Here is a 26,152-nt window from a genome sequence, read left to right on the forward strand (position 1 = left end):
ACAATGGAAAACTGAAAGAAATTTTTTTCATATAGATTTATATTGTTGCTGTGTCAGTGCGAGGATGGAGGCATGGCTTCACACACTCTGCTCAAGCACGGCGACACTGAGCCACAACTCCAGGCCTTTTTCTTTTGAAATAAAGACGTTCTCAAGGGATAGTATAAACCGTAATGTGCCATTCATTGACCATGAGCATAGGAAATTCCTACCTGAACCCTATGCTATTTTTAGCTAAGATCTATGTAGAGAAAATCAGAACGTTTTCACTTTATTGGTTAGAAACAAAAGCATGGAGGTGGGGTCATTACTCAGAGATGAAGATAGGGTTCTGGGGCCAAGCAGAAATGATATCATCAGCTGAAAGAGTATCTGAAAAGTAAAATATGTTCTCCCAATTATTTTACTTGTTTCCTTTGCCTAAGAAAATTATCTTCATTTGCAGCAGGGTCAGAAAAATATAAAAGAAAATATCAAACAGTCATTATAAATAATCAAAGAAAACAAAAGTTAAGTCAGAAAGTTTCTAGCACCTATTACCCCGAGAGAGAGAGAGAGAGAGAGAGAGAGAGAGAGAGAGAGAGAGAGAGAGAGAGAGAGAGAGAGAGAGAGAGAGAATCCAGAGCGTAGGTGTAAGGAAATAGTCCCATAATAAAAACACTTAGTGGCAACAGAACAAATGAGTCCTCCGGTATTACAGCGCCACCCACTGGCTGTAAGTCCTCACAGCAGAGATAGAAAATGACAGTAGGAGGAAACACACAGCCTGTGCTGTCACTAGAGCACCAGGGATGCCTTCCAAAGGAACCCATCCATGTTAGTCTATCTTCAAGAGACAAGAACACTTGCTGGATCCGTTCACAAGGGTGAGGGTTTAACAACTAAGAGATTCGCAGCTTTGTTCTAGCTCCTCTAAGGACTGATCTCACAGCTGAAACAGGACATAAGATGTCGTTTCAGCTCCACAAAGGAAAAATAAATGAGATCTCTAATCAGGAGCACCTACCTGCATTTAACTGCTAAAGGAAATATAGTATCCATAATATAACTACATGTTAACGAAATGCCCACTGAATAAATCAACAGCTACCTTTAGACAGAAATACTGAACACAAAGGAGAGAGAAAATCTCCTAACTGGTGGTCGGAAAACATGTTTAGTTTTTTTCTTGTAGGTTTTATTTGTTTGGGGTGTGTGTGTGTGTGTGTGTGTGTGTGTGTGTGTGTGTGTGTGCATAAATGTAGTCTTTAAAGTACCATAGCAGCATCGTCATGAAAATTACAGTTCCCTTAAAACCAGATATAGTGATGCACACCTGTAAGCCACCCAGGAAACAGAGGCAGGCAGATCAGAGGTTCAGGGTTATCTTTGGTTATACAGCTGGTTAGAGGTCAGCCTGGGCTACACCAAACCTGTCTCATTCCCAAAGACACAATCTCCATTTTTTTTTCTTTTTTCTTTTCTTTCTTTTTTTTTTTTTCTTTTTCTTTTTTTTCCCTGAGATAATTGCCTGAGATAATTGTCTTCATCTGCTACCCATTCCAGTTTACAGTTTTAAATCTGGCATGAGATGCTGAGAGTCATGTCATCTCAGGTACAATGTTCCCTTCAGGATGCAGAATTACACATAAAGGCCCAGGTTACTTAGCCCACTTGAATGTGAGCTAGGAAACCCAGACTTCAGCATTCCTCGATAGCGATGCCCATGGGAATTCTGACTTAGTGTGTGCTGCAGGTGGTCGGTACAAGCTTCAGGTCTCTCCTCATTTTAATGATCATCATGACCCAGGCCCACAAAAAATAAAAAATAAAAGTCTTTTTGTGCTCATACGTGGTTGATTGCAGATAAGAATATCGAGAGAAAAGTCACATTCCCACATATGTAAACGGCCAACACCACCTTCTTAAAAACATGACCCTGAAATAAAAACTGAGATTTAGTCAAAAGCACCGTCATTAATGTCTGTGTCAATAAACAAGAGAAGAGAATCTCACCTCTGCTTCTGCAACAGTTAGTGACTGAAGGATCTGGATCCTATCGTTGTCCAGTATTTCAACTGTCAAGAACAATGTGTGGTTATAAGAAAGGTGACATGCAAATAAACTTGTCACAAAAACAAGATTAAACCTGAGGCCTGTCACTCCCCAATCTTGTAGGATATAGATTTGGCCATTTCAAGCTACTAAATGTTGCAAACTTTCTGAACCTTGGGGGCATGTGTGTGCATATGCACATGTGGGTGTGTAATGCGTGTGTTTGCCCTTGTGCCATGTGCAAGCTCACAAGCACACATAGGGACTCTGTCTTATTATTTCCTTCAGTCATGGACTCTCACTGAACTTCAAGCCGGGCTGGCAGCCAGAAGATCCCAGCAACCTTCCTGAATCCCTTCCCACACAGCACAGGTTACTGACACGTATGGCTATGCCTGGCTCATTATGTGGATGCTGGAGATTCAAACTCAGATCGTTGTGCTTGTACCACCCACACCACCTCTCCAGCCTCCCAGCAGTACTTCCCAAGCAGGCTACCTTTTCTAGAGAGCCGGTAAGCATGTATCTCCAGAATGACCTCAGTCCCGATGTGCCAGACCACAAACCCCATCATTGCGTAGGTCTTCTGTGGACTGGGAAGATTCAGTCCTGGCAAATCCATTCCTAGGAACATTGCTGCCACTGTGTAGAAAGAAAAAATACAAACTTAGTGCCCAGTAAAAGTAATAATTGTGTAATTACATCAATTAAAATACCTTAAATAGCCAGGCAGTGGGAGGCATATGTATATATATATATATATATATATATATATATATATATATATTTATGTGTAAATTTACATATAAAAATATATATTTAATGTTTAATATATATGTTTAATATGGACTATATGTGTGTAATATATAGGTATATATAAGTATATATGTATACATTCATGTATATAAATGTGTATATACATATACCTATACATATACATGTATATATTATGTTTAATATATCTTTAATCTATAATGTTTAATATATTTAATGTTTAATTTACGATATACGTTAAACATTTATGAAAAAATAAATCTTTAGGGCTAAGATTATTTGGTCTTTATTGTAAGACTTCAGAAGACAAAAGAGAACATTGTGTTCTATCAGTTGCTAAGAAAGTTCGCACAAGCTAAGGATTGTAGTTCAGGGGTCGAGCACTAGTCAGCCAGCGCAAAGCACTGGGTCCGATACCCAGTACCAATAACAACGGTACCTAACTAGCCTTTCCAGAAATGTGAGTGCAATAACAAAAAGGGAGGAATGAAAAAAACCGGGTGCTGACCTCACCACTGGCCCCCCGGGTCGTCCTACAAGCCACAGAAATGTACAGGTGACGGGTGCCTCCCCAGGGATCGAGTACAAGATGTGGCTGGCGCGGGCTTCTATACCCAGCTGTTTGGGAAGCTGAAGCAGGAGGACCACAAGTTCAAGGACTGTGTGAGCTACAGAGTAAGGTCAAGGCTAGACCTGACAAACTGGTGAGACCCTGTCTCAAAATAAAAACTATAAAGAGGCGTGGGGATGCAGTCTCTGGAACCACCAATCCTGCAAGAACAAACAGTAGGGAATGGCCTGAGATTGAGAGCTTGTACGCAGCTCATTTCATTGGTCTCAACCCAAGGGACCTGTGCTTGCCCCGTGTGAGCATTTGGTCCTTATCAGAACCTAATTTGTTTGCAAAGGCAAATGTGAGAAAATGGGAAGGAGGGGGTGGGGGGCTGGAGCAGTTAGAAAGTCATTTTCTTTTTTTAAACTTTAAGCTTAAATAATGACTTAAATAGTTACTTGTAGAAATTACTTTCTGGATTTCAATGTTTCAGGCTGATTTTCTCCTCAACAGCCAATTACCCCAATTACTAATGCATCTAAAATCATTTAAGCCAAATTACAACTTGCCATGTAAACAGCCAGCAATTATATATGAGTAAGTGGCACTGAAGTGTCTTACCTGCTATTATTCTAGCGGCTGTCCCCACACTCCAGTGAGTCCAGTTAAACACTTGCCTCCTACCAAAATAAAGAGCCGGGCAGTAGTCTTTAATGCGATGGAATAATAACTGATCCCCAAGAGAGCAAGAAGCATGCAAGTCTCCTATTGTCGGGGAACTGGATATCTGAAACCCATTTTAAAGTCCATAAATGTAAATACAGTCAATCACTACATCCTACAAAATGCCAAGTATCTCTACGTTGCAAAAGAAGCAGTGCCTATCTAATGACCCACAGTAAGGGTGTTTACATGCATGAGCCGGCCATACCTTGGGTCGTGTAAAGGTGGTCTGAAGGTTGCCAGCAGAGGCTGAAGGACAGCTAAGGTCATCACTGTACAACCGAGGTACGGGTGGTAGCCTGCGCGCTAAACAAAGGGCATCACTAAAATAGTCACAGTCTTCCCTGTCAATTTAAACCAAATGTAAAACCACATACATTGCAGATAAGGGTATGGCATGTTAGTAAGAGCCAGAGGGACAGGAAGTCTGCTGTGAGATCATGTGTTCTAGAAATGGCACAGAAACTGTGCCACAAATGCCTCGGTAATATGGCTGCCTCCCAAAGACTTGACCACCACCACCAATAGGCATGCTAACACAGGAAATGTCATGAAGTCCCATCCCTAGGCAAAAACTACAGACAAATATGACTGCAGAGAGAGGGAGAATTAGCATCTCCCGGGGATGAGTCCCCAACTGGTTATCCCATATAAAGTGTCAGCCCTAAAGTCACACACGCACAAGCAATACTAAAGGACACAGCAGGAGATGCTTATTTTTGTCTGTGGTGTATAGTGTGTGTGTGTGTGTGTGTGGTACATGTGGGGTGTGTGTGTGTGTGTGTGTGTGTGTGTGTATGTGTATGTGTGGTGTGTGTGTATGTGTGTGTATGTGTGTGTATGTGTGGTGTGTATATGTGTGTATGTGTGTGTGTATATGTATACGTATACGTATACGTATATGTATATGTGTTGTGTATGTATGTGTGTGTGTATGTGTGTGTGTGGTGTGTGTGTATGTGTGTGTGTGTGTGTGTGTATGTGTGGTGTGTGTGTATGTATGTGTGTGTGTGGTGCATGTGGTGTGTGTGTGTATGTGTGGTTGTGTGTGTGTGGTATATATGTGTGTGTGTGTGTGTGGTGTGTTTGTGTGTATGTGTGTGCGTGGTGTGTTTGTGTGTGTGTGTGTGCGTGGTGTGTATGGTGTGGTGTTGGGGGAGAGAGAAGGAGGAGAGAATAATAATCATAAAAAAAGAGACTATGAATTTGCGCGGTGAAAGAAAACTTGTAGCATTAGAGGGAGGAGACATGGGAAGAGACAAAGGAAAGAATGGGAAGGAGGGGGAAGTGGAGTATAACGAGTTTATTAATAATAGTATATATAAGGCACTTAGCACAACTGGTCATATAGTAGAGATGCAATGTCTATTAGCTTAATCATCATCCTAAGAGATTTAACTGATCATGTTTCTTAGGCATCACACTTGGGCTGGAGAGATGGCACAGCAGTTAAAAGTGTTTACTGCTCTCCCAGAGGTCCCCGGTCCAGTTCCCAGCACCCACATCAGGCAGCTCACACCATATGCTTGCATGAGTTACACAGATCCACACACATACAGATACACACCACTAAAACAACAACAACAACATCTTAGACATCATACTTTTCAACATATATTCAACATTCTATAAGAAAAATATACTAACGAAATGCGTAAAATGTGACGCAGCCTAAAACTACATTTCAGTACCACGTAATCTGTTATTCATAGCCTCCCTCACATACACATACACACCACACATACACATACACACACACATACACACACACACCACACATACACACACACACACACACACCACATCCCGATCCCCAACCAGGCGAAGTCATCACATAACTCAAAAACAGGGAGAAAAGGAAGGATGCAAACAGAAATGTCTCATTATCCACCTCTGAGGGTAAAACAGCAATTGCTTTGACATCAAAGCAGATTGACAGGGAAACATCCATTGAAGGCATACTTACCCAACTCCAGCCTCCGCGGTACACAAACGGCAAAACAAAAGCAACGCAGGTGAGCAAGGAGGTAGCTACCATGAGCATCCGATGCACCTGCAGGAGGAACGGGCAGGTAAGAAGATGGTGCAAAGACGGCCGCTGTCACAGCAGGGCAACCGTGGGAGAGTCACTGACAGGACACATTCAACTTACATCAAAAGAGTCAAGATAAAATGTTATAATCTGTTAAGCCAAAGAAAACTCCAAGCTGCCACCTCATTGTTCAAAAGCACTCACTAAGGCTTTGCCTACTCACAGAGGCAGGAACGCATATCTCACATACGTGCTGAGACCGTTTCTTCCTTCCAAAGGCAGGTATTTAACTCTGTCACCATGCAGAGTACTGTGCTGTGCCGTGTGCAGAGGGACAGAAACCAAAGACACTGTATCCTGCAAGGCTTGTGGTATAGTCAAAGAAAATAAATGAAAACTATATTGGAACATATAATTCTTTGTGGAAAATCAGGAGGGTATTAGGAGTGAAAATGGGCACCGTTATGTATTGGACAACTGGTGTGAGTCAAAAATCATTCTAGGAAAAAGTTACCCTATATGGTATATAGGATAGTAGAGAGTAACTCTTTAAGTTTCTGTGAATGTGTGAATGTCACTATATCTATCATGGAGATATGGCTCAGCAGTTAAGAGCACTGACTGCTCTTCTGAAGGTCCTGAGTTCAAATCCCAGCAACCACATGATGGCTCACAACCATCAGTACAGCTACAGTATACTTGTATACATAAAAATAAATAAACAAATAATAAATCTTTTAAAAAATAGAAGAAGAAGAAGAAGAAGAAGAAGAAGAAGAAGAAGAAGAAGAAGAAGAAGAAGAAGAAGAAGAAGAAGATAAGAAGGAAAAGATGGCTTCGCAAGCCTGATGATGTAGATTCCATTCCTAGTAGGGTCTGTATCCTCGCAGCAGCAGAAAGGCTATCTCACATGCAAAACCCACTTGCTTTTTAATGAGAGCATCAATTCCACAAAAGTGTCCTCGGACCTCCCCAAGCTCACTACGGCACGACACACACACACACACACATCACGACCATGTGTGCACACTTGCACCCACATACACACATAACACACGCAAATAAACAAATAATTTTAAAAGTAAAGCTGGAGTGACGTGGTCTTCCAGCTGCAAAATCTTTGGAGCAGACCAGAAGAGGAGGGAGAAGGAACAAGTGAGAAGGAACCATGAGAGAGCTCACAGGCAGGCACAGACAGATGCAGGACACATAGCAAAAAAGAGAATAAGGGGACAGAGCGATGACTTCATGCTTACAAGTACTGGCTGTTCTTGCAGAGGACCCAGGTTCAATTCCCAGCACCCACATAATGGCTCACAACTGTCTAAAACCCAGTTCTAAGGGATCTGATGCCCCCTTCTGGCCTCTTCACACACACACACATATACACACACACGTGATGCAGACTTATATGCAAGCAAAACATCCATATGAAAAAATAATAAAATTATGTGTATTTATTCTGATAACCAAGAAGAGAAATGAAGTAAGATAAGAGGAACCTCAAAAGCTACAAGTCCTCCAGTTTCCCTAGACCCAGGCATCTGCACTCTCATGGCACATACTCACTGATGGCTCAGAACATATACAAATACCCATAATCTGCAGCCCATGAAGATAAGACTGAACCTTGTGAAAGGTTCTTGTTGAGCCTCACTGTGTTCCATTGGACCCCGTCCTCCCATCCACGGGAAGGCTCAGTGGAAAAGAGTTCTTCCAGTTTCCACCCCCACACATGATCAGCTGATCTTGACTGTTAAATGGGGAGAGTCCAGTTCTCACAGGCACACCGAGCAGAGGACAGACATGCAGAGAGCACCACCATGGTTTTTCTTCTGTTTTCCAGCCCCCCCTTGACACAAAATCACTTAGTGCACCGGCTGCATCTTTCCCAGCATCTCACACTACAAACCTCGGAATAAGGAAGGATTGATCATTTGGCCCTGACATGTTCCCCGATTCAGCCCACTCCTCGAAAGCCACACTCTCGTAAGTTATCCTGCATCAGCTGTCAGTTGGTTAGGAGGCTAAGGGGAGAGAGGGTCTAAGACCTACAATAGCTGTAATTGGGAAAAGAAAAAGACAAACGCACGTGGGCCAGCAATATGACTTAGTGGCTAAACGGGTTTGCTGGGAAGCACGGTGACCTGAGTTTGACCCTAAAAACCATGTGGTAGAGGAAAACTCCCAAAAATTGTCCTCTGACTTCCACACAAACACTATGTGCACACGCACGACATGCAGGCAGGCACACACACACACAGAAATGTTATGTGCACACTCAAGGCACACAGGCACACATGCATAGACACACACACAGCAGATACGTAATATAAAAATCAAAAGCTCCAAAACTTCACGTTGCGATGACTGAATAAGATGGAGATTGCTTCCAGCCTTTCGGCCACCTACCTGAAACCAAGCTGCTTCCCTGAGGAAGAAAGCTTTCGACCAAACAGATCTGAAGAACCGGGCAACCAGGACTCCAATGCTGACCATGGTCATCCATGCCACAAACATTAAGGCACCTGCAGGAGGGAGAGATGCAGTGGTGCCCGTGACACAGTGGATGCTGCACATCCGTGGTCAAGGCAGCGATCCGAAAATATGAACAGCCAGCAAAGGACATTAAAGTGATAGACATATGATCCCATGCCCCCATCTTAAAAATCCACTATATAGCATAGGTCTTATTATACTACCAACCAGCCAGGGCACAGTCCCTAGCAGGTACCAGGCACCCCGAGTGCTTTACACGTATTAGTCAAACTGTCTTTGCCACAGTCTAATGGGTCTTTATCCCTACTCCCATTTGGAAGGGAAGGAGGAACAGCAGGAGCAGAAGACAGGGAAGTGGCTTTCAAGGTGAGCTGTGACGAAACCATGGGAAGCCACCACCATGGAGATGAATGGAGAATGTAAAGAGAAATGGTAAAAAAAAAAAAAATCCCCAAGAGGTTAATGTTTTTACCTACTTTTAAATCCTGCCTTTTCAACAATAAGCCAGGGCATTTTGCAAGTGGGTAGACCCAGAGAATATGAGAGCCTTTTGTCCAAGCAGCTACTCTCCCAGCTTGGCGACACTCCCCACCCCAATGCCAATAACCTAATAACGGCAATGACTAAATCCTAGGCCCAAATACTGACATGTCATCAGGCTCCAAGAATGAGACCACATCTGTCATCTGAACTACCGTTACAACGGAACAACGGAAACCACAGGCCACTTTGTAATTGGCGTTTATTAATAAAAAAAATCAAAAATGAAGAATTTATAAATGTCAAATTAATCCGCTAACACACAACCCTAGCCGGTGCTAAGAATAACTAGAGCAATGCTTTAAACTAGAGATGGATGAATTTAAATTTCCCACTGTTGGTTTAATACCACTGAACTAAATTTCCTTTCCCCTTTTAATAAAAAGGGGAAATAAAAACTTGCGAACATTCACACAGGCGACCTACCTGAAAATGTTCATCTGTAACTGTAAGAGTCATGAAGTTTTGCTAAGTGACGCCTGCCACCACTCCTTATCCAGCCAATGCCTGCTCATTGGTTAGAGTATTCTACAAAATACAGTAACGATGCTCCGTTAACTTACCATGTGCCTTCAAAAGGGGTGAGGAGCGGGACCCTCCTACGCTCTTTGGAGTGCCTGTTACGTTGAATTTTTCATAGGTTATCAAAGGTTGCTGAGAGTGCCTAAATATTCGGCCTGAGAGAGGAAAGAAACCGTCTCACGGTAATGAAAATAAACAAATCGGAATAGCCAGCACTCACATGTAAACGCAACGTAGTGATATACATGAGAGCACGCTGCCTTCCTGAAAATTAAAGAGATAATTTAGCCGACAGCGAGATGAATCAAAACAAGGGCTGGGAGTGGAAGAGTTTCAGTGCCGAGACACAGTGTGGGCTATGAGCAGGCTAAACAGTATCAAAACAATATCCGGTGGTGAGTCACTAAAAATACCTGGTATGGTTCTCAGACATGGACAGGTGTATTTTAAAGCTACAAGCCTTTAACCATGCCTGCATCCTAAAATGCTAGGAGATGCTAGCACATCCTGGGCCTGGGAAGGAAATAGCAGGCAACTACAAAAGGCATGGTGATGATATGGGATTTGGGATCAGGCTGGGTTTGAGTGACAAATCAGAATGTTGAATAACAGTGACATAAGGACAGGCCTGTAGAGTTGGCTCGGTGGTGAAGAGAGGATCAGGAAATCTGACATCCTCTTCTAAACCTCTCAGGGTACCAGGCACAGATGTGGTGCACAGGCTCACACACAGGCAAAGCCCATACATAAAAAAAAAAAAAAAAAAAAGTCTAACAGGCAGGTGGTGGTGCAAACCTTTAATCCCAGCACTCCGCAGGCAGATCAAGGTCAGCCTGGTCTACAGAGTGAGTTCTAGGAGAACCAAGGCTACAGTATCTTCAAAACCATAATCAAAAAAAAAAAGAAAGAAAAAATGAGAAAACATTATCTTTTTTCCTTTCTTTTTTTTCTTTTTTTCTTTTTATTGTTATTGTTTGTGATTTTTTTTTTTTGAGATAGCATCTGACTATGTAGCCCACCTGTAGACCAGGCTGGTCCTGAACTCATAGAAATCCACCGACCTCTGCTTTGTTAGTGCTGGGGTTAAAGGCATCTGCCACCATGTCTAGCCTTATTTTTGTCTCTTATTACTCTTTCTTGTACATAAAATTCAATGGGGATAATATAGGATTATTCCAAGTGTATGTGCATATATGTGTATGTATTCCCTCTACAGGTAGGATAACTGTTAAACCCTGGCATCTAACTAACATACCAAGTGCCACTGCACTGGAAAAAGCCTCTTCTCCCTTGCCCAGCAGACGTCAGTTGCAAATGGCTTCTTGGTTAGAAACAGGGGCTCCATGTCCACCTCCCCGTCTCCTTGCTGAGGCTTTGTCTGGTTTGAACCTGTGCAGGCCCTGTGCATGCTGCCACAGTCTCTGTGAGTTCATGTCTGCATCAGCCCTGTCATGTCTAAAGGACACTGGTCCCTTGGCACCATCCACCTCCTCCAGATCTTACAATCTGTCTGCCTCTTCCAAAAATATATGCACAAGAATATTTATAGCTACATTTCTATGTTGTTTAAAATAAAAATATAAACTAATGCCCATCACTAGGAGAGCACAAACTACAGAACATACAAACATGTTTTTAGAAAACTATGCAAGTACAAAAATAGTTAAGAAACTTAATATAGCCAGGCAGTGGTGGCACATGCCCTTAATCCCAGCACTCGGGAGGCAGAGGCAGGCGGATTTCTGAGTTTGAAGCCAGCCTGGTCTACAGAGTGAGTTCCAGGACAGCCAGGGCTACACAGAGAAACCCTGTCTCTAAAAACAAACAACAAAAAAAGACCTTAATATATAAACTTTTGTTGTAAACAAATGATAGATATCAAGCAATGGACTATATCACAGTAACGTCAACAGGACAGGGCTTGTGAGATGTCTCAGCAGGTAAAGGTGCTTACAGTGCAAATCTGATACACTGGAGGAGAGAACTGACTCAGTGAAGTTGTCCTCTGACCTCCACAAGGGCACCACGGAATGTGTACATCTGCACACACACACACACACACACACACACACACACACGCACGCACACAAAAAATAACAATAACTGAAATAACTATATGTCTAATATAGTCCAATATAATTTTTAAAAATTCATGAAGGATACAGGTTATACTGTCTAACAAAATGAAAAAATAAAAATAGGGAAAGTAGCCAAGACAGATACAACACTATTTTTTTTAAGCTGTTGGTTTCAATTAGGAAACCAAAACTAAAAGCACAAGTCTTCCTAGAGATGGTTAACAAAGGAGACAGTTCAAAACATCCAGATTCAACCAATCAACGTAAAGACAAAGTATCGAAGTGATCATTTAATGTGTGCATTAGTTAAGACAACAAAATGTAACTGTGCTGGTTAGTTCTTATCAGCTTAACACAATCGGAAGTGACCGATAAAGAAGGAACCTCAGCTCAGGAACCGCCACCATATGATTGGCCTTTGGACATGTCTATGGGTCTTTTTCTTGATTAATGATTGATGTGGTAGGGCCCAGCCCACTGTGGGCGGTGCCACCTCTAGAGCAAGCTGAGCAAGGCAGAGGAAACAAGCCAGTAAGCAGTGTTCCTCCACCGTCTTTGCTTCAGTTCCTGCCTCCCGCTCCCACCTGGGCTTCTCTCAATGATGCACAGTAACTTGTTAAACTCAACCTTTTACCCTCCCCCTCCCACGGGGTGCTGTGGCCTGGAGCAACAAAGAAACAAACTTAATCAGTTATCTGGAAATCAGGAAGGAAATGTCATTAGAATCAATTAAGTGCTTGGACATAAAAGTGGTGTCACAGTGAGTGTTAAAAATAAACAAGGTGGCAAAGGTGCTAATAGCAAAGATACTGTTTAAGAAAATGAAAATGAGGCTGAACATGGTGGTGCAGGCCTTTAATCAACTCCCTCCGTAGGCAGAGATGGGGGGAATCTCTATTAGTTCAAGGCCAACCTAGACTAGAGAAGAGTTTCAGGACAGTCAGGGCTATATAGTGAGACGCTGTCTCAAAACATAACAAAAGAAAAAGCGAAGACTACTCATTCTGATTCCTATAGTATACTGGGATCACATGCCTTCCATCTTTCTTAAGAAGATGCAAGATAGGAAATGACACAGCCGCGGAACAGCCAGACACAACCGCCTTCTAGTGTGAATCTGCTGCTAGGGCTATTACTCTGCCTTGTCCTCCCTGCTTCCTGCAGAAGCTCATGTCTAAGGAGCCCAGATCCACATTGGATGGATTGTCCCCCTAGAGCTGCTATTTCTTGCAACAATCCAAAGGCACTGTACCTAGGAACTCAGCAAAGCCCAAAGACATATGTACTTCTTACAAGGCACTTACGGTTCTGGTCCAAATTCATTGTACAAAGCAGGGGCCATTGAAATGACAAGCAATGCTTTGTGACTGGCTGACGTTCTGTGTAGTGTTCAGAGAACCAAAGGCAGGAACGTGACATGAAATCAAAGAGAAACCCCTTGCACCCCTTAAAATGAGCAACTGTCATGGTATCTGCAAAGGCGAAGAGAAAGGAAGAGGGGGCCCAACAACTTGCAAAGGAAGAATTAACCCAAGCGCTCACCGTCGTGAGACGGGCCTTCTGCGAAGAATATGTAGTAGCTCTCATTCAACACAAATCTGTTTTTAGCCTCAGGAAGGGTGATGTTTCTTCTGAATGAACACTGTATGACGCCGTCCGCCAGCCTCCAGGCCATGTCCTCCAGAGTCCCCTACAAACATACAAAGGGGCTTCACAACCCTTCCCAAAGATTCGCTAAAAATCAGACATGCTCAAAGCCCTGGCCTGTTCCGCTTCCTTCCTTTCTCTAAGGTTGGAGGAGCATGCAAGCAACACACCGGAGGTCAGTGCGAAGTGCACATCTGGGGAGGGATCCCAGATGATCCTAGGCTCATGGTGGCATAATAAAGGGAAGTCACTGCTCTGTCAAACTTCATTCACTGGGACATTAAGGTAGAGGCATGGCTCCTTCATAGCACATTTGCTTGCCAATTAATTATGCTATGGAAAAAAAAAATGCTTCCCACTGGCACAGCTGATGCTGACATGACTGCCCAAAGAAAGTCTCTTCTTAAAAACCCATGCTATATACTTTTGGAAAAGGGCAAATGCTCTGAGCACGTCAATAAGCCATAAAACACTTCTTCGTAAGATGTAACAAAAGGGATTTAAGTGATGCAAGCAAGAATGGATCGGTTCCTAGCAGAGAGCTTTGTCTTGTGCGTTCTAAGTCCAGAATGTTTCTTGGCAATCGTTCTGAGCAGACCGCTGCTTCCGGGCCCTTGCCTGCCTGGGCTAACTGCAGGGCTGCAGCCTCCCACACACAAGCCCATCAATGGTGGCCACAGAGCAGGAAGGTAGACCAACCAGATAGGTTCTCAGGATGTCCCCACTTACCCTGGAGTCCATCACAGGATAACTTCTCCCTGTCAAGTAGGAAGGCTGTATATCTACTGTCTGGTCCTCACGGATGCACAAGTAAGCGTCATCGTCACCCTGAAAATCAGGTGCATTAGTTTAAGGAGTTCCTGTCCAAATAGCATTTAACACTTTTAAAACATAATTGACTCACCGGTAAATGATCTATGAAGTCTAGAGAACCATTTGTTTATTTGTTGGCTAAAAAAATATAACATCTTAGCTAGCTGTGGTGGTACAGAACTTTAACCCCAGCACCCAGAAGGCAGAGGCAAGAGAGCGAGCTTGAGGCCTCTGTGAGCTTGAGGCCTGCTGACACAGCTACATAGGAAGGCACTATCCCAAAAAATAAAAAAAGAGCAGGGAGTAAGAAGCAGATTTCTGAGATCTATGCGAGCCTACTCTACATCTCAGTTCCAGGCCAGTCAGGACTATGTAGGAGACCCTGTCTCAAAGGATAATTAATTAATTAAGAATAAAAGGGGACTAAAATAATAGATCAAAATGGACAGGCTGGAGGTGGTGCACAGCTCAGCTTCAGAGCCCTTGCCTGGCATGTGAAAGGTGCTAGATTCCTTTCTGTAAAAAGACGCAGCCTGCCGGGCGTGGTGGCGCACGCCTTTAATCCCAGCACTCGGGAGGCAGAGGCAGGCGGATTTCTGAGTTCGAGGCCAGCCTGGTCTACAAAGTGAGTGCCAGGACAGCCAGGGCTACACAGAGAAACCCTGTCTCGAAAAACCAAAAAAAAAAAAAAAAAAAAAAAAGACGCAGCGTGCTTTCACGTTCTCACACCCACACATGGATGCCGCCATTAGTACGTCCATGCATATGCGGTCAGACATGTCCTTCCTTTTCAGATAGGAAAATACATTTTGTTACCTTTTTTTTTTTTCACTTAACCGTGAGCACCATATGAGAGACTGGTTCATAAATAAATACTCTGGTGTTTTTATCTCAACCATGACACATTAAATCTGGTGAACATGTATGATATGCAGCAGCAATATCTGATAGTTTAGCAAAATATATATATTACAATACTGCATATTCACACTCACTAATATATGTAGGACATGTGTAATTTCGGTTATTACTCTTTAGATTGGCTATGAAGACAGCTGCAACTTCAAAGTACATTGGAGCAACAGCACAAATGAATGATCTGATGTTGATCTGAAATCACTGTCTAGAGCCCATTAAGTCAACCAGGCCCTTTAACTACTAATTTCTTTTGTATTCTTTATTGTTTTTACATATGTACATTTACATATGTGTGTGTGTACATACATACAACCTGCTCAGTATGTTACTTGTATGTTCTCAGGGACGACCATTGAATATGGATAACCTTGGTCTGCTCTGCTCTCAGGGCTGAGGCTTCAGTGAGCTTTGCCCCTCCTATGTTAGTATGTTCATTGGTGCCATCCCTGTTCAGGTTAGGTTTAGGCAGGTAGGCTGGTGAGACTTTGTGGGTACAGCTTCTAACATTTCTCAGAGACACGATCTCACGATAAACTCCCTGTTCTTCTGGCTCTTACAGTCTTTCCATTCCCACAGGTAACTGTTCAGCAAAGCAGGTCAAGACACACACATGCACTGGAAGATGTTCACTTAAGTCTTGGGCAGTTGGGGAAGATGGGATATACACGATGTAGTACAGAAAGCTATTGTATCTTTATCAAATATTCCCAACGGGGTAGGATTGTGGTAATGGTAAGAGTACGTCTTGTTCTCAGTACAGATGTGCCAAAATCTTTAGGATGAAATGCTGCTCTACTTATTCTTGTTGAGTTGAGTAGGGAAAACTGTCGCTATATGCCACAGAAGAGAGGTGTCTCTGCAGTTAAGAGCACTAGTTGCTCTTTGGTTGGAACTGGGTTTGAAAGATGGTGTCCCCAAAGAGAGGCCCCTTGGTCTAGCAAACTTTATATGCCCCAGTACAGGGGAAAGCCAGGACCAAGAAGTGGGAGTGAGTGGGTAGGGGAGCAGGGCAGGGGGAGGGTATAGGGGACTTTTGGGATAGCATTTGAAATGTAAATGAAGAAAATATCTAATAAAAGAAGAAAACCGCCGGACGTGGTGGCTCATGCCTTTAATCCCAGCACTCAGGAGGCAGAGGCAGGCGGATTTCTGAGTTCGAGGACAGCCTGGTCTACAAAGTGAGTTCCAGGACAGCCAGGGCTACACAGAGAAACCATGTCTAGGAAAAAAAAAAAAAAAAAGTGTAATAACCACTACAGAGTGACCTTGTCTCAAAAGTACACTAAAGTTTTAAAAATAACAACCTTAAATAGAAATAACTACTTTAAATATATATTCTGAAGATGATCCATTTCTATCTATTTAGGCAACCAGGTGTACAGCTGATTTTAATCATTAAGCACGCTCTCTCTGTAAACTAACTGCACCTGCATAATTAAATCTTTTTATAAACACTTTTTGATGAGCACTCTAAGAGAAATAGGTAAGATTTCTAAGTGGGATTACACATATCTCAAATTAGAGATAAATACACTTGTGCCATCCTGCCTACAATGTACAAGAACTCATGTACCTGTGGGGCATCCACTATCACAGTCAACACAACAAAAATCCTCCCCTCTCCCCTTGACTGTGGCCAGTAGGAGGAAATGTGCTATTACATTACAGCATGAATTTAAGCTACACTTAGAAAAATAAGTTGTTTTTATATTTGGATGACAAATAGGACATGCTATGTCATATATAATAAAAAAAATACCTGACTGACAAATGAATGCCGTGCCACAGAGATGCACCTTAAGGAAATTACGTTGTTTATCCAACAAGGCCTTTCAATGCTACCTGCACTCATCTCCAGACGTTGTTTCATGGCCAATCCCATCCCATTCGCATCACAAGCACGGTCACGGTGACAAGTGGTCGCTGCCTTCTTGTTACTGCTCTAGAGTCACAGTTGGCTCTTAACTCAACCTCATTATTCTTCTCAGGCAACAAATTTGATTCATTTTGCTAGTGCTGAGAACACCCAAAAGAATAAGCCGCAGCTCTGATGGTAATTACAGGGAGAAAGCAAGGGAAATATTTTGCACGATTACAACATTATGTTCCATAAAAATGTAGAAAGCTTCCCATAAAAGTCTCGCTGAAGAGAAGAGGTTGAAGTTGTCTTATTGGTAGATGTTTGTGAGGTAACCTGTGGCTTTGCTACTATTATTCTCGTTTGGATTGTTGTTGTTGTTTGTTTGTTTTGTCTTTTTGTGTTTGCTTTGTTGTTTTGTTTTGTTTTGTTTTTGAGACCTGCTGATGCCCTCAAATTTTCCACAACCTTGAAATCCCTAGTCTCTTACTTTAATCTCCTGAACGCTGGGATTAAAGGCCTGTGCCACCATCTTACATGGAGTGCATTTTGGAATAAATCTTGGTCCTTCTTTCACGGTCATGTGAGAGTTCTGTTTTGTCTTGTTCTGTTTTGTTTTGCTGTATTGAACTATGGCTCCCGTTTTTTTTAAATAAAAAAAAAAGTGGGTGTCAAGTTTGAAACCTAATATGAAGAAAAGTCTCCAAAGACTTGTCTTTCCTAATAAGGAAGCTACATGAAGGGCCATCCTCTCTGCTCACTGCCAATCCTTCATGAGGAGAATTTACATTTATTTGCACAAGGGTCCTCTTCTGCAGCATTCTGCTTTTCCCCAACAACACAAGGCTGCCACCAACAGAGTCCCTAAACCCATCCAGCTCCCCCTGCCCAGGAAGAGCAAGAATCAGGAGACACATGAGGCCTTTTGCACATCAGACAAAGGAGCAGTTAGAACGCATCACCTAGATGTCCACTGCACTTGGCACGCAGGAAACGTAGGTCAGGGGCACCAGCAGCCTGGGCACAGGCCTGACTGGTCTGAAGGGCATTACAGACATGACATTTTATGCAGTCATTTCTTTTACCTGTGATTCCTGCTATTTCAAAAAGAGGCAGGGACATAAGGTGGCAAATTACTTCACATAAAGTGATCTTCGCAGCTGACCTTGGGGCAGCCTGCTCTTAGAAGTAACTGCCCTATTACCGACATCATGAAACAGCCATTAAAATGAATCTGCTCTTGGGGTTTCATTTCCCACTCTACCCTTAGGTCTGACCCTTGAATTCTGGAAGGCACAGCTAATCTATTGCTGATGAGGGCTCACTCTGGTGGCTCTCCTGCTATCATCCCAGACATAAGCAATAGATACAAACCATCCACTGGTCGTGAGAAAATGCAAACGACACATAGCCATCACTGGGTCCGCTCATTTCAACCATCACTGACTGGTTGTCTCTGGTGAAGGACAGGAAGACGCATGCAGGCTCCTTCTCTGGATCACAGTTCAAAGGACTCCTGACACAGAACTTCTTGTTCCCACACTCGGAGGCACTGAACTAGAAAAGTAAAAGGGATGAAGATCTTAACTATGAAGCAAGCAGTTTACTGCCAAGGACTGGACAGCTGAGAAAAGCTTTTCATAAACATTCAAAACAGGGGACACAAGACGCATCACAAATTAGAAGCGATAGGAGCATTCTTCGACTGTGGACTTTTATACCTAATTATTGTTGATTATAATTCAGGAAACTATACTGATAGGCCTGTCAGGGTACATGAGTGCTTATGGTTATTTAATATACAAAACACTTCATACCAGTCAGAACCAGGAGCAAGATTCCCCATAAATTGAAATTTTTCTAAGGGATAAGTCCACACTGGCAATCTTGTCTAACTGGATACCCACTAATTTTCAAGAGACAGTATTTTAAAAAGCAGGCAAGCCAAACATGGTCAAGTCTTTATGGGTAGATCTAGGCAACAGCATTTAAAAGATACATTCAGATTCAGAGGTAAGTGATACAGGAAAAGATGGGACACTTGTGTATGCCACCATTCCAAACAACAGTAAGAATAACTCCATTGTGTCCAGAGGCACAGCCAATGTTCTACACTGATTGAAACCAAAGCCTCCCAGTATGGCACTTAAGGAGCCCCCCCTCAAGCCCAACTCCACCCAAAAAAAAAAAAAAAAAGCTCTACAATCCAGCAAAGAAAACAAGCAGAGCTTGTCAGGGTGGTGTGTGAGAAGAGATGGCTAAAGAGTCCATAACCAGACTTAATGAGGACATCACTAAACACAGTAGGGTGAAAACAGAAGCCATTAAGACCTTGGAAATGTGACATTGGTCTCTGAGCTCCACCTTGGCCAACTCCACCTGTCAAAGAACCTGTCCTCTAGGGGTGTCTTTACCTCTGGCAATCTGAAAGAGACTCTGAGATCTCTTCTAACCCTAAAAATACCACAACTCTGAATGAAGCTCCCTATGATGGGCACAGAGGCATGGTGGTAAAACTTCCAAGAAGAACGGGCCCGTTTAATTGACCACATGAAAGGACAATATTTTCTGTTAGGAAGCTGGTCTACAAACAGTTTGTTCACTTAAAGCAGCTTTTAAATGAGTATTAAGTGAAGTGAGGACTAACGCAGATAGTAAGCTCTTAAATAACTGTACAGTCAAACAAAAGTGCAACATGCATTATAATGGAAAACTGCAGAAGAGAAGGAATCCAAGTGAGACTGTTACTGCGTAGGGTAAACAGTTTATTTAGCCCTGTTTAGTTTTATTTGTGTCTGTGAGTGTATGCTGGAGGTCCAAGGAAGCCAGAGGAAGGCATCCATTCTCTGCAGCTGGAGTTATCTGCAAGTTGTGAGCCACCTGATGTGAGACCTGGAACTAAACTCAGGTCCTCTAGAAGAGCAGCAAGTCTCTTGACTGCTGAGCCACCTCTCCAGCCCCTCATTGGGTGGAAGAGGAGATATACACAGACAACAAGCAAAGAGAAAGGGACCCAGAGGAGTGGTTCTCAACTGTGGGTCGCAACCCCTTTGGAAGGTTGAATGACCTTTTTCACAAGGATCACAGAAGACCATCAGAAAACAAAGACATTTATGCCTAGAACTTACCATGTACACCAGCCTGGCCTCAAATTTGCAAGGATCCTGGTGCCTCTGCTTCCTAACTGCAGGGACTATGAGCAAGCGCTGCTGTACCTAACTGAGTTCCCCAACACTCTAATCTACTTTTTTTTTAAGGTTTTTATATATAAATGTATTTTAGGTATACAAGTGCTCTATTTGCAGGTAGGTCTGCATGACTGAAGAGGGCATCAGACAGAAAAGAGCATCTTAATATTGCAATGAAGACGTCCTTCAGATTCCTACATAGAACCCAAAAACTCCCTCCCATGCCCCAGACTAAGGCAGACCACAGAATCAGTTGTCAGGAAAGCTACTCAAGACCACATTTGGTGAAGATACAAAAACATCACTTACTGGTTTGGTTAAGTGTGAGACAGAAGGTGGCGTTGTCAAAGGTTGGGTTGTAGCTTTCGGTGTCGTAAAGGGAGGAGCATTTGGTTGGGAAATTACGGGACTCGGAATCTTCACCCAGTAGATTTTAAATTGCTTAACAACTGTAGCTCTGAAAGAGAGTACCAATGGGATTAGGCAAAACCCCACAGTGGCCCACCACAAGCCAATCAAAACTTCAAGTGGAAAATGTGCGGGGAGAGGTGGATGAAGAACACTCATGCGTGGAGCAAGTCTATAACGACTGTTGTGATCCATCACTACAGGAACTTAATGACCCTCTCCCTCTCTCTCCCTTTTGTTTGATGTCTGTTCTTTTCCTTAACAACAGTCACAAATGCTGGATTGCACAACTAAACTATGTAGGTTTCCGCTCCCTGACATAAGAGCACACTCCCAGTCATTTCACAGCCTCTTGAACTCCACAGGAGGAGTTCAAAAGGCAGCCGCCACTAAACGAAGCTCCATAGAGGCAGCCTAAGCAAGGGCTCACTGACGTTCACCTTAGCACCTTGTGCTAAGCAGAGAGCGCCTGAGTGCTGGGGGCCTGTGGACCGGGTTAAGCAGAAGACAGAGGTGTCTCCAGAGAAGATTCTCTCCTGTAAGATACACATGTGTCTGGAATTCCACTCAGGAGTCATCACATGGCCTTAGGAGACTCCGTTCTGCCTTAAGTAGATGAACAGGGAAAGGGCAATACTGTAATTCTGGTTCCACAATTCCAAGAGGCAAGCAGCGGTTTACTTTCCGGTAAGCTATCTACAAGTTGTAGCGCTGCCAAAGTCGTCACTCTACTTTCAGCCCTGTCTTGCTCATACTGCCTTACTAAGACGGGAGGTATTACTCTGCACACCACACACTCAAGTACTAATTGACGGCTCTTACAAGTTGTAAAGTAGTGTAAAACCTCACTCAACAATGTCTAGAAAGTGCCCCTTAGGCATCAAGTTCTGCCAGGCTTGGTGGTACGTACCTGTCATCTAAGCACTTGGGAAGGTAAAGCCAGGGTGGAAGGTGGGATGGGGGGGGGGGGGGGGGAGTATAGCATGAAGTCCTGGGCTATGTGCTAGAAGTTTGCTGTTGGAGAAAAGGGGGGGCGGGAGGGTGGAGCCAGGTCCATTTGGGAGTCAGAAGCAGGAGAATTGTTACAAGTTCAAAGCCAGCATCATCTACAAAGGAGTTCCTAGCCAGTCAATGCTACATAGCAAGATGCTATCTCAAATATCAACAAAGAAGCAAGACAACTCTTCGATCAGTAAGTCATTACTACAAAAGCTTCCTACACAGGTGAATACTCAAATCTCAATGGCAGTGGTTACACAGATGTGAACTCTTGTACTCACAGAAATCGTATGTGATCTGGGGCAGGGTTTGGAGCATCCCAGTAGACTTTAATTTCTGTTTTTGTAGATGACCTTGTATGACTCACAGCTAATCCCTGAAATAAAAAAAAGAGTAACCATCCCATCACCCAACAGCTCAGCACGGTCAGACCACACATAAGGATGGAAGGAGAGAATTGACTCCACAAAGTTATCTTGTGACCTCCACATGTGTGATAGCATGCCTCCAGTTCCTGCTCCTTCTCCTCCTCTTCCTCCTGCCTCTCCTCCTCCTCTTCCTATACATACACACAAACACACACACACACACACTAGTACACAGCACACTAAAAATTGTCTTAAATTGTTCATTTGTTTGTTTTTTTTGAGACAGGTTCCTGTGTATCCCTGGCTGGTCTGGGACTAGCTCTGTAGACCAGGCTGGCCTCAAACTCTGAAATCCACCTGTCTCTGCCTTCCAAGAGCTGGGATTAAAAGTGCATACTAGCCAATCATGGTGGCGCACGCCTTTAATCCCAGCACTCGGGAGGCAGAGGCAGGCGGATTTCTGAGTTCGAGGCCAGCCTGGTCTACAAAGTGAGTTCCAGGATAGCCAGGGCTATACAGAGAAACCCTGCCTCGAAAAACCAAAATAAATAAAAATAAAAAAATAATAATAAATAAATAAATAAATAAGTGCATACTAACATGTCTCAAGTAATTGTGCTAAATTTAAACCAATAGTTTCCAACATAACATAAACATCACCAAGCACAAACTCTTCAAGCTATTAGTCTACCTTTCTAGACCCTCCCAAGTGAGCCCAGTAGTAAGGTTTGGGGACTGTAACCTAAGTGAGCCCAGTAGTAAGGTAAGGTTTGGGGACTGTAACCTATTCAAATGCCTGATGCACATGTTAGTACCCCTCTAGAGTAAAAACAGCCCAGAGAAACGAACAGAAATCAACTTCAAACTCCACACAAACCTGTACATCGGTACAGGTCAGAAGTTGTGACTCTTCGCTGTCAATCAGAGTGAAGGAGCCAATAGGAGGGCCGCTCAAATTCTCAGCATCACGAGCTTCCAAAAGAAAGCCTCTAAATGGTGGTCCTGATAACGTAACTGAGCAACAGATAAAAGAGAGAGGTTAGCATAAAAGATTTAGAAATAGTCCATGGAAGCATTTAGAAAAAGCTAGTTTTGAAGAGATAGTTACAAACTATCTCTTCAAAACCACATAGGTTGGGCTGGAGTGATGGATCAGGGGTTAAGAGCACTGATTGCTCTTCCAGGAGTCCCGAATTCAATTCCCAGCAACCACATGATGGCTCATAGCCATCTATAATGTGATCTGGTGCCCTCTTCTGTCATGCAGGCATACATTCGGGCAGAACACTATACATGATAGATAGATAGATAGATAGATAGATAGATAGATAGATAGATAGATAGATAGATAGATAGATATAAAACCACATAGGTTAAAAGCTAGCCTATAGAAGAATATCTGAATTCTGTTCCATAGAGCATGCATGCCACATTTGGGAGGAAAGAGGTTCATTTGTTTGTTTGCCAGTGGTTGGCTAGTTGTTTATTCTGCAGCACTAAGAACTGAGCCTAGGACCTTGCACATGGGTGCTAGTCAACGACTCCACCAAGGAACTATATCTTCCACCCTCTTGTACTTTGTATTTTGAGATATGGTTTCTGTAAGTTACCCAGGCTAGCCTTGAACTCATTCTGTGGAGCACAGGCTAGCCTTGAACTTAGGATCATCTTGTCTCAGGCTACTGTGTGGCTGGAATTACAGACCTGTGCCATCATGAGATAGTAATGGCCATTCCACAAGGGGTTAAAGTGTGAGTGACAGCTAGGCAACAATCTATAGGGGAAAATTTATTCATTTAGAAAATTCTAGATGAAAGTAAGAACTTGTTTCTCTACTACAAGTCTGACCATCTTTAATACTCTATTTTACAAAGTAAGAGACATCTAAATCACACATGGTATTCCTGGTTTATTTCTTCAGGTATTCTTTTTGTTAAGAATTCCTATTGACAGGCTGATGAAATGGCTCAGCGGTGGCTCACAACCATCTGTAATAAGATCTGATGCCCTCTTCTGGTGTGTCTGAAGATAGCTACAGTGTACTTGCATATAATAATCAATAAATCTTTATTTTAAAAAAAGTAATTCCTATTGACATGATGCATTTCTAAAATTTCCAAATGCTATCACAGGTGTATTTTTGTTTTCTCTGAGACATGGTCTTGCTATACATATAGTCCAAGCTGCCCCAAACCCTGACCCTTCCTCAGTCTCCACAATGCTGGGATTAAGGCACACACTACCACACGATTTTGCCAGAAGAATCAGAGAAACTTAAGAGATTGCGCTAGTTTTAAAAGAGGGGCAGGGCAAAACAACATAAAATAAATTTAGTTTTCTGTTCCACTGCCTTAATAATGTTCAAGATATAATACATAATAAATGTAATGTTGATACAATAAAACTAACAAATACATACCTTGGTATTCTAAAAAACCTTACTTTTGATCTTGCCCTTAACAAGGAAGATATGCCATTTACATAATACAGACATGTGTAGTAAACAGAAAATGCAAATAGATGATGACTGGGTAACAACACAAATAAATAGGTTAAAATGAAATGGCCTAATTCTAGTCATGGTAAAAACTCAACAAATACTGAGAGAATCTAGCCAAAAATGCAAATCATGCCAGCAGGGATGACGCACACCTTTAGTCCCAGCACTCTGAGATTGTGGTCAGCTCAGTCTACAGAGTGAGTTCCAGGACAGCCAAAACTACACAGAGAAACCAACCTAGGCCTCTCCTCACATATGTAGCAGATGTGCGCCTTGGTCTTCGTGTGGATCCCGAACAACTGGGATGGGAGCTGTCCCAAAAGCTGTTTCCTACATATGGGATATGTTCTTCTAGCTGGGCTGCCTTGACTGGCCTCAGTGGGAGAGGAAGCACCCAGCCTCGACGAGACTTGAAGAGCCAGGGTAGGGGGGATACCCAGGGGGCCCCCACACACTCAGAGGAGGGGAGGGGATCAAGAAGGATTGTAGGGGAACTGGGTGTGGTGGCGCATGCCTTTAATCCCAGCACTCGGGAGGCAGAGGCAGGCAGATTTCTGAGTTCAAGGCCAGCCTGGTCTACAAAGTGAGTTCCAGGACAGCCAGGGCTATACAGAGAAACCCTGTCTCGGAAAAAAAAAACAAAAAAAAAAGATTGTAGGAGGGGGTGATCAAGAAGTGGGCAGTGAGCGGGATAAACAGTGAATAAGTAAAAAACAAATTAAATTAATTTTAAAAAAAAAACTAAAAAAAAATGCAGATCATTATCTCCAGCACTCATACCTTTGATCTGGTCTCCAGGTCTGAAGGTCGTCTGACTCACTGTGATTTGGTGAATAGGCTCAGACTTTGGGCTGTGGTTATGTTGGGGGATCATCCCACCACAGGACATTGGTACTTTGCCATTGGGATAAGCAGTCACAGAACTAGTGAGCAAGGCCATCACAAGGATACTGAGGGTGAGCTGGGGAGCCGCCATTCCCAAGTGAGGACACGTCACCTGCAAATATAATTAAAATACAACATGACAGTTTTCATAACACAAGGCAGGGATCCTACGCAAATACTTTCTTTCAAGGCTTGATCAAGATACATACTGAAAAGGGTATGGTACCTGATAAATCTGTTTTACCAAACACCAACTGTGAGACTTCAGCAAGGTTCTATTTCCTGACCTTAAAAGTGAGTTATTTTATTTTAACAAAATGAAAATAGAACCCAAAGTCAAAAAGGGTAGATAGTGAGTGCTTTTATCAATATGATGGCGCCAGGTGTGACGCCAGGCAGGATCTCTATAGGACTGACGCCAGCCTGGTCTACCTAGGGAATTTCAGACCAGCCAGAGCTACACAGTGATAGCCTGTCCCTAAAGAGAGAGTGGGTGGGTTGGGGAGGGGGCATGGTAAAAGAAGAGTAAGTTGGTCCAATAAAAACAAAGGCTTCCCACCTCACCCCAAGGCTTAAAGAATAGATTTTTCTGGATTTACCACCACCTTAATAGACTTCTACTATGACTTCTTCTAACTTCTCACTAAACTAATAATAGTGGTAGGTGTAACATTTTATTTGTAATATGGAAAACAGACAAACAATATCCAGAAACAGTATTTTCTGTTTTGGTTTGTGTTGGTTGGTTGGTTGGTTGGTTGGTTGGTTGGTTTAGACAGGATTTCTCTGTGTAACCTTGGCTGTCCTAGAACT

At 42.9% G+C, this 26,152-nt stretch overlaps 1 protein-coding gene across 3 annotated transcripts in view; it reads right to left on the reverse strand.

The window, feature by feature from the left end:
- Positions 1–246: 246 nt before the first annotated feature.
- Positions 247–26,152, reverse strand: part of Frrs1 (ferric chelate reductase 1) — a 44,233-nt gene continuing 18,327 nt past the window's right edge. For 2 of the 3 annotated variants that reach the window (XM_021158834.3, XM_021158835.3), the window contains exons 3-17: positions 25,235–25,451; positions 22,832–22,968; positions 21,868–21,962; positions 20,489–20,636; positions 18,366–18,548; positions 14,132–14,230; positions 13,298–13,445; positions 9,719–9,832; positions 8,529–8,644; positions 6,051–6,137; positions 4,293–4,390; positions 3,983–4,041; positions 2,533–2,676; positions 1,996–2,057; positions 247–1,918 (exon numbers count right to left, since the gene is read on the reverse strand). In XM_021158834.3, coding sequence (XP_021014493.1) covers positions 1,826–1,918; positions 1,996–2,057; positions 2,533–2,676; positions 3,983–4,041; positions 4,293–4,390; positions 6,051–6,137; positions 8,529–8,644; positions 9,719–9,832; positions 13,298–13,445; positions 14,132–14,230; positions 18,366–18,548; positions 20,489–20,636; positions 21,868–21,962; positions 22,832–22,968; positions 25,235–25,430 — 1,779 coding nt within the window. In that variant the 5' untranslated portion in view covers positions 25,431–25,451 and the 3' untranslated portion in view covers positions 247–1,825. The remainder of the gene's footprint in view (positions 1,919–1,995; positions 2,058–2,532; positions 2,677–3,982; positions 4,042–4,292; positions 4,391–6,050; positions 6,138–8,528; positions 8,645–9,718; positions 9,833–13,297; positions 13,446–14,131; positions 14,231–18,365; positions 18,549–20,488; positions 20,637–21,867; positions 21,963–22,831; positions 22,969–25,234; positions 25,452–26,152) is intronic. The other variant, XM_085835557.1, reaches the window with a different exon arrangement.

The sequence above is a fragment of the Mus caroli genome, unplaced genomic scaffold (genome assembly GCF_978045245.1).
Source record: "Mus caroli unplaced genomic scaffold, Mus_caroli_1 scaffold_3, whole genome shotgun sequence".
NCBI classification, from domain to species: domain Eukaryota; kingdom Metazoa; phylum Chordata; class Mammalia; order Rodentia; family Muridae; genus Mus; species Mus caroli.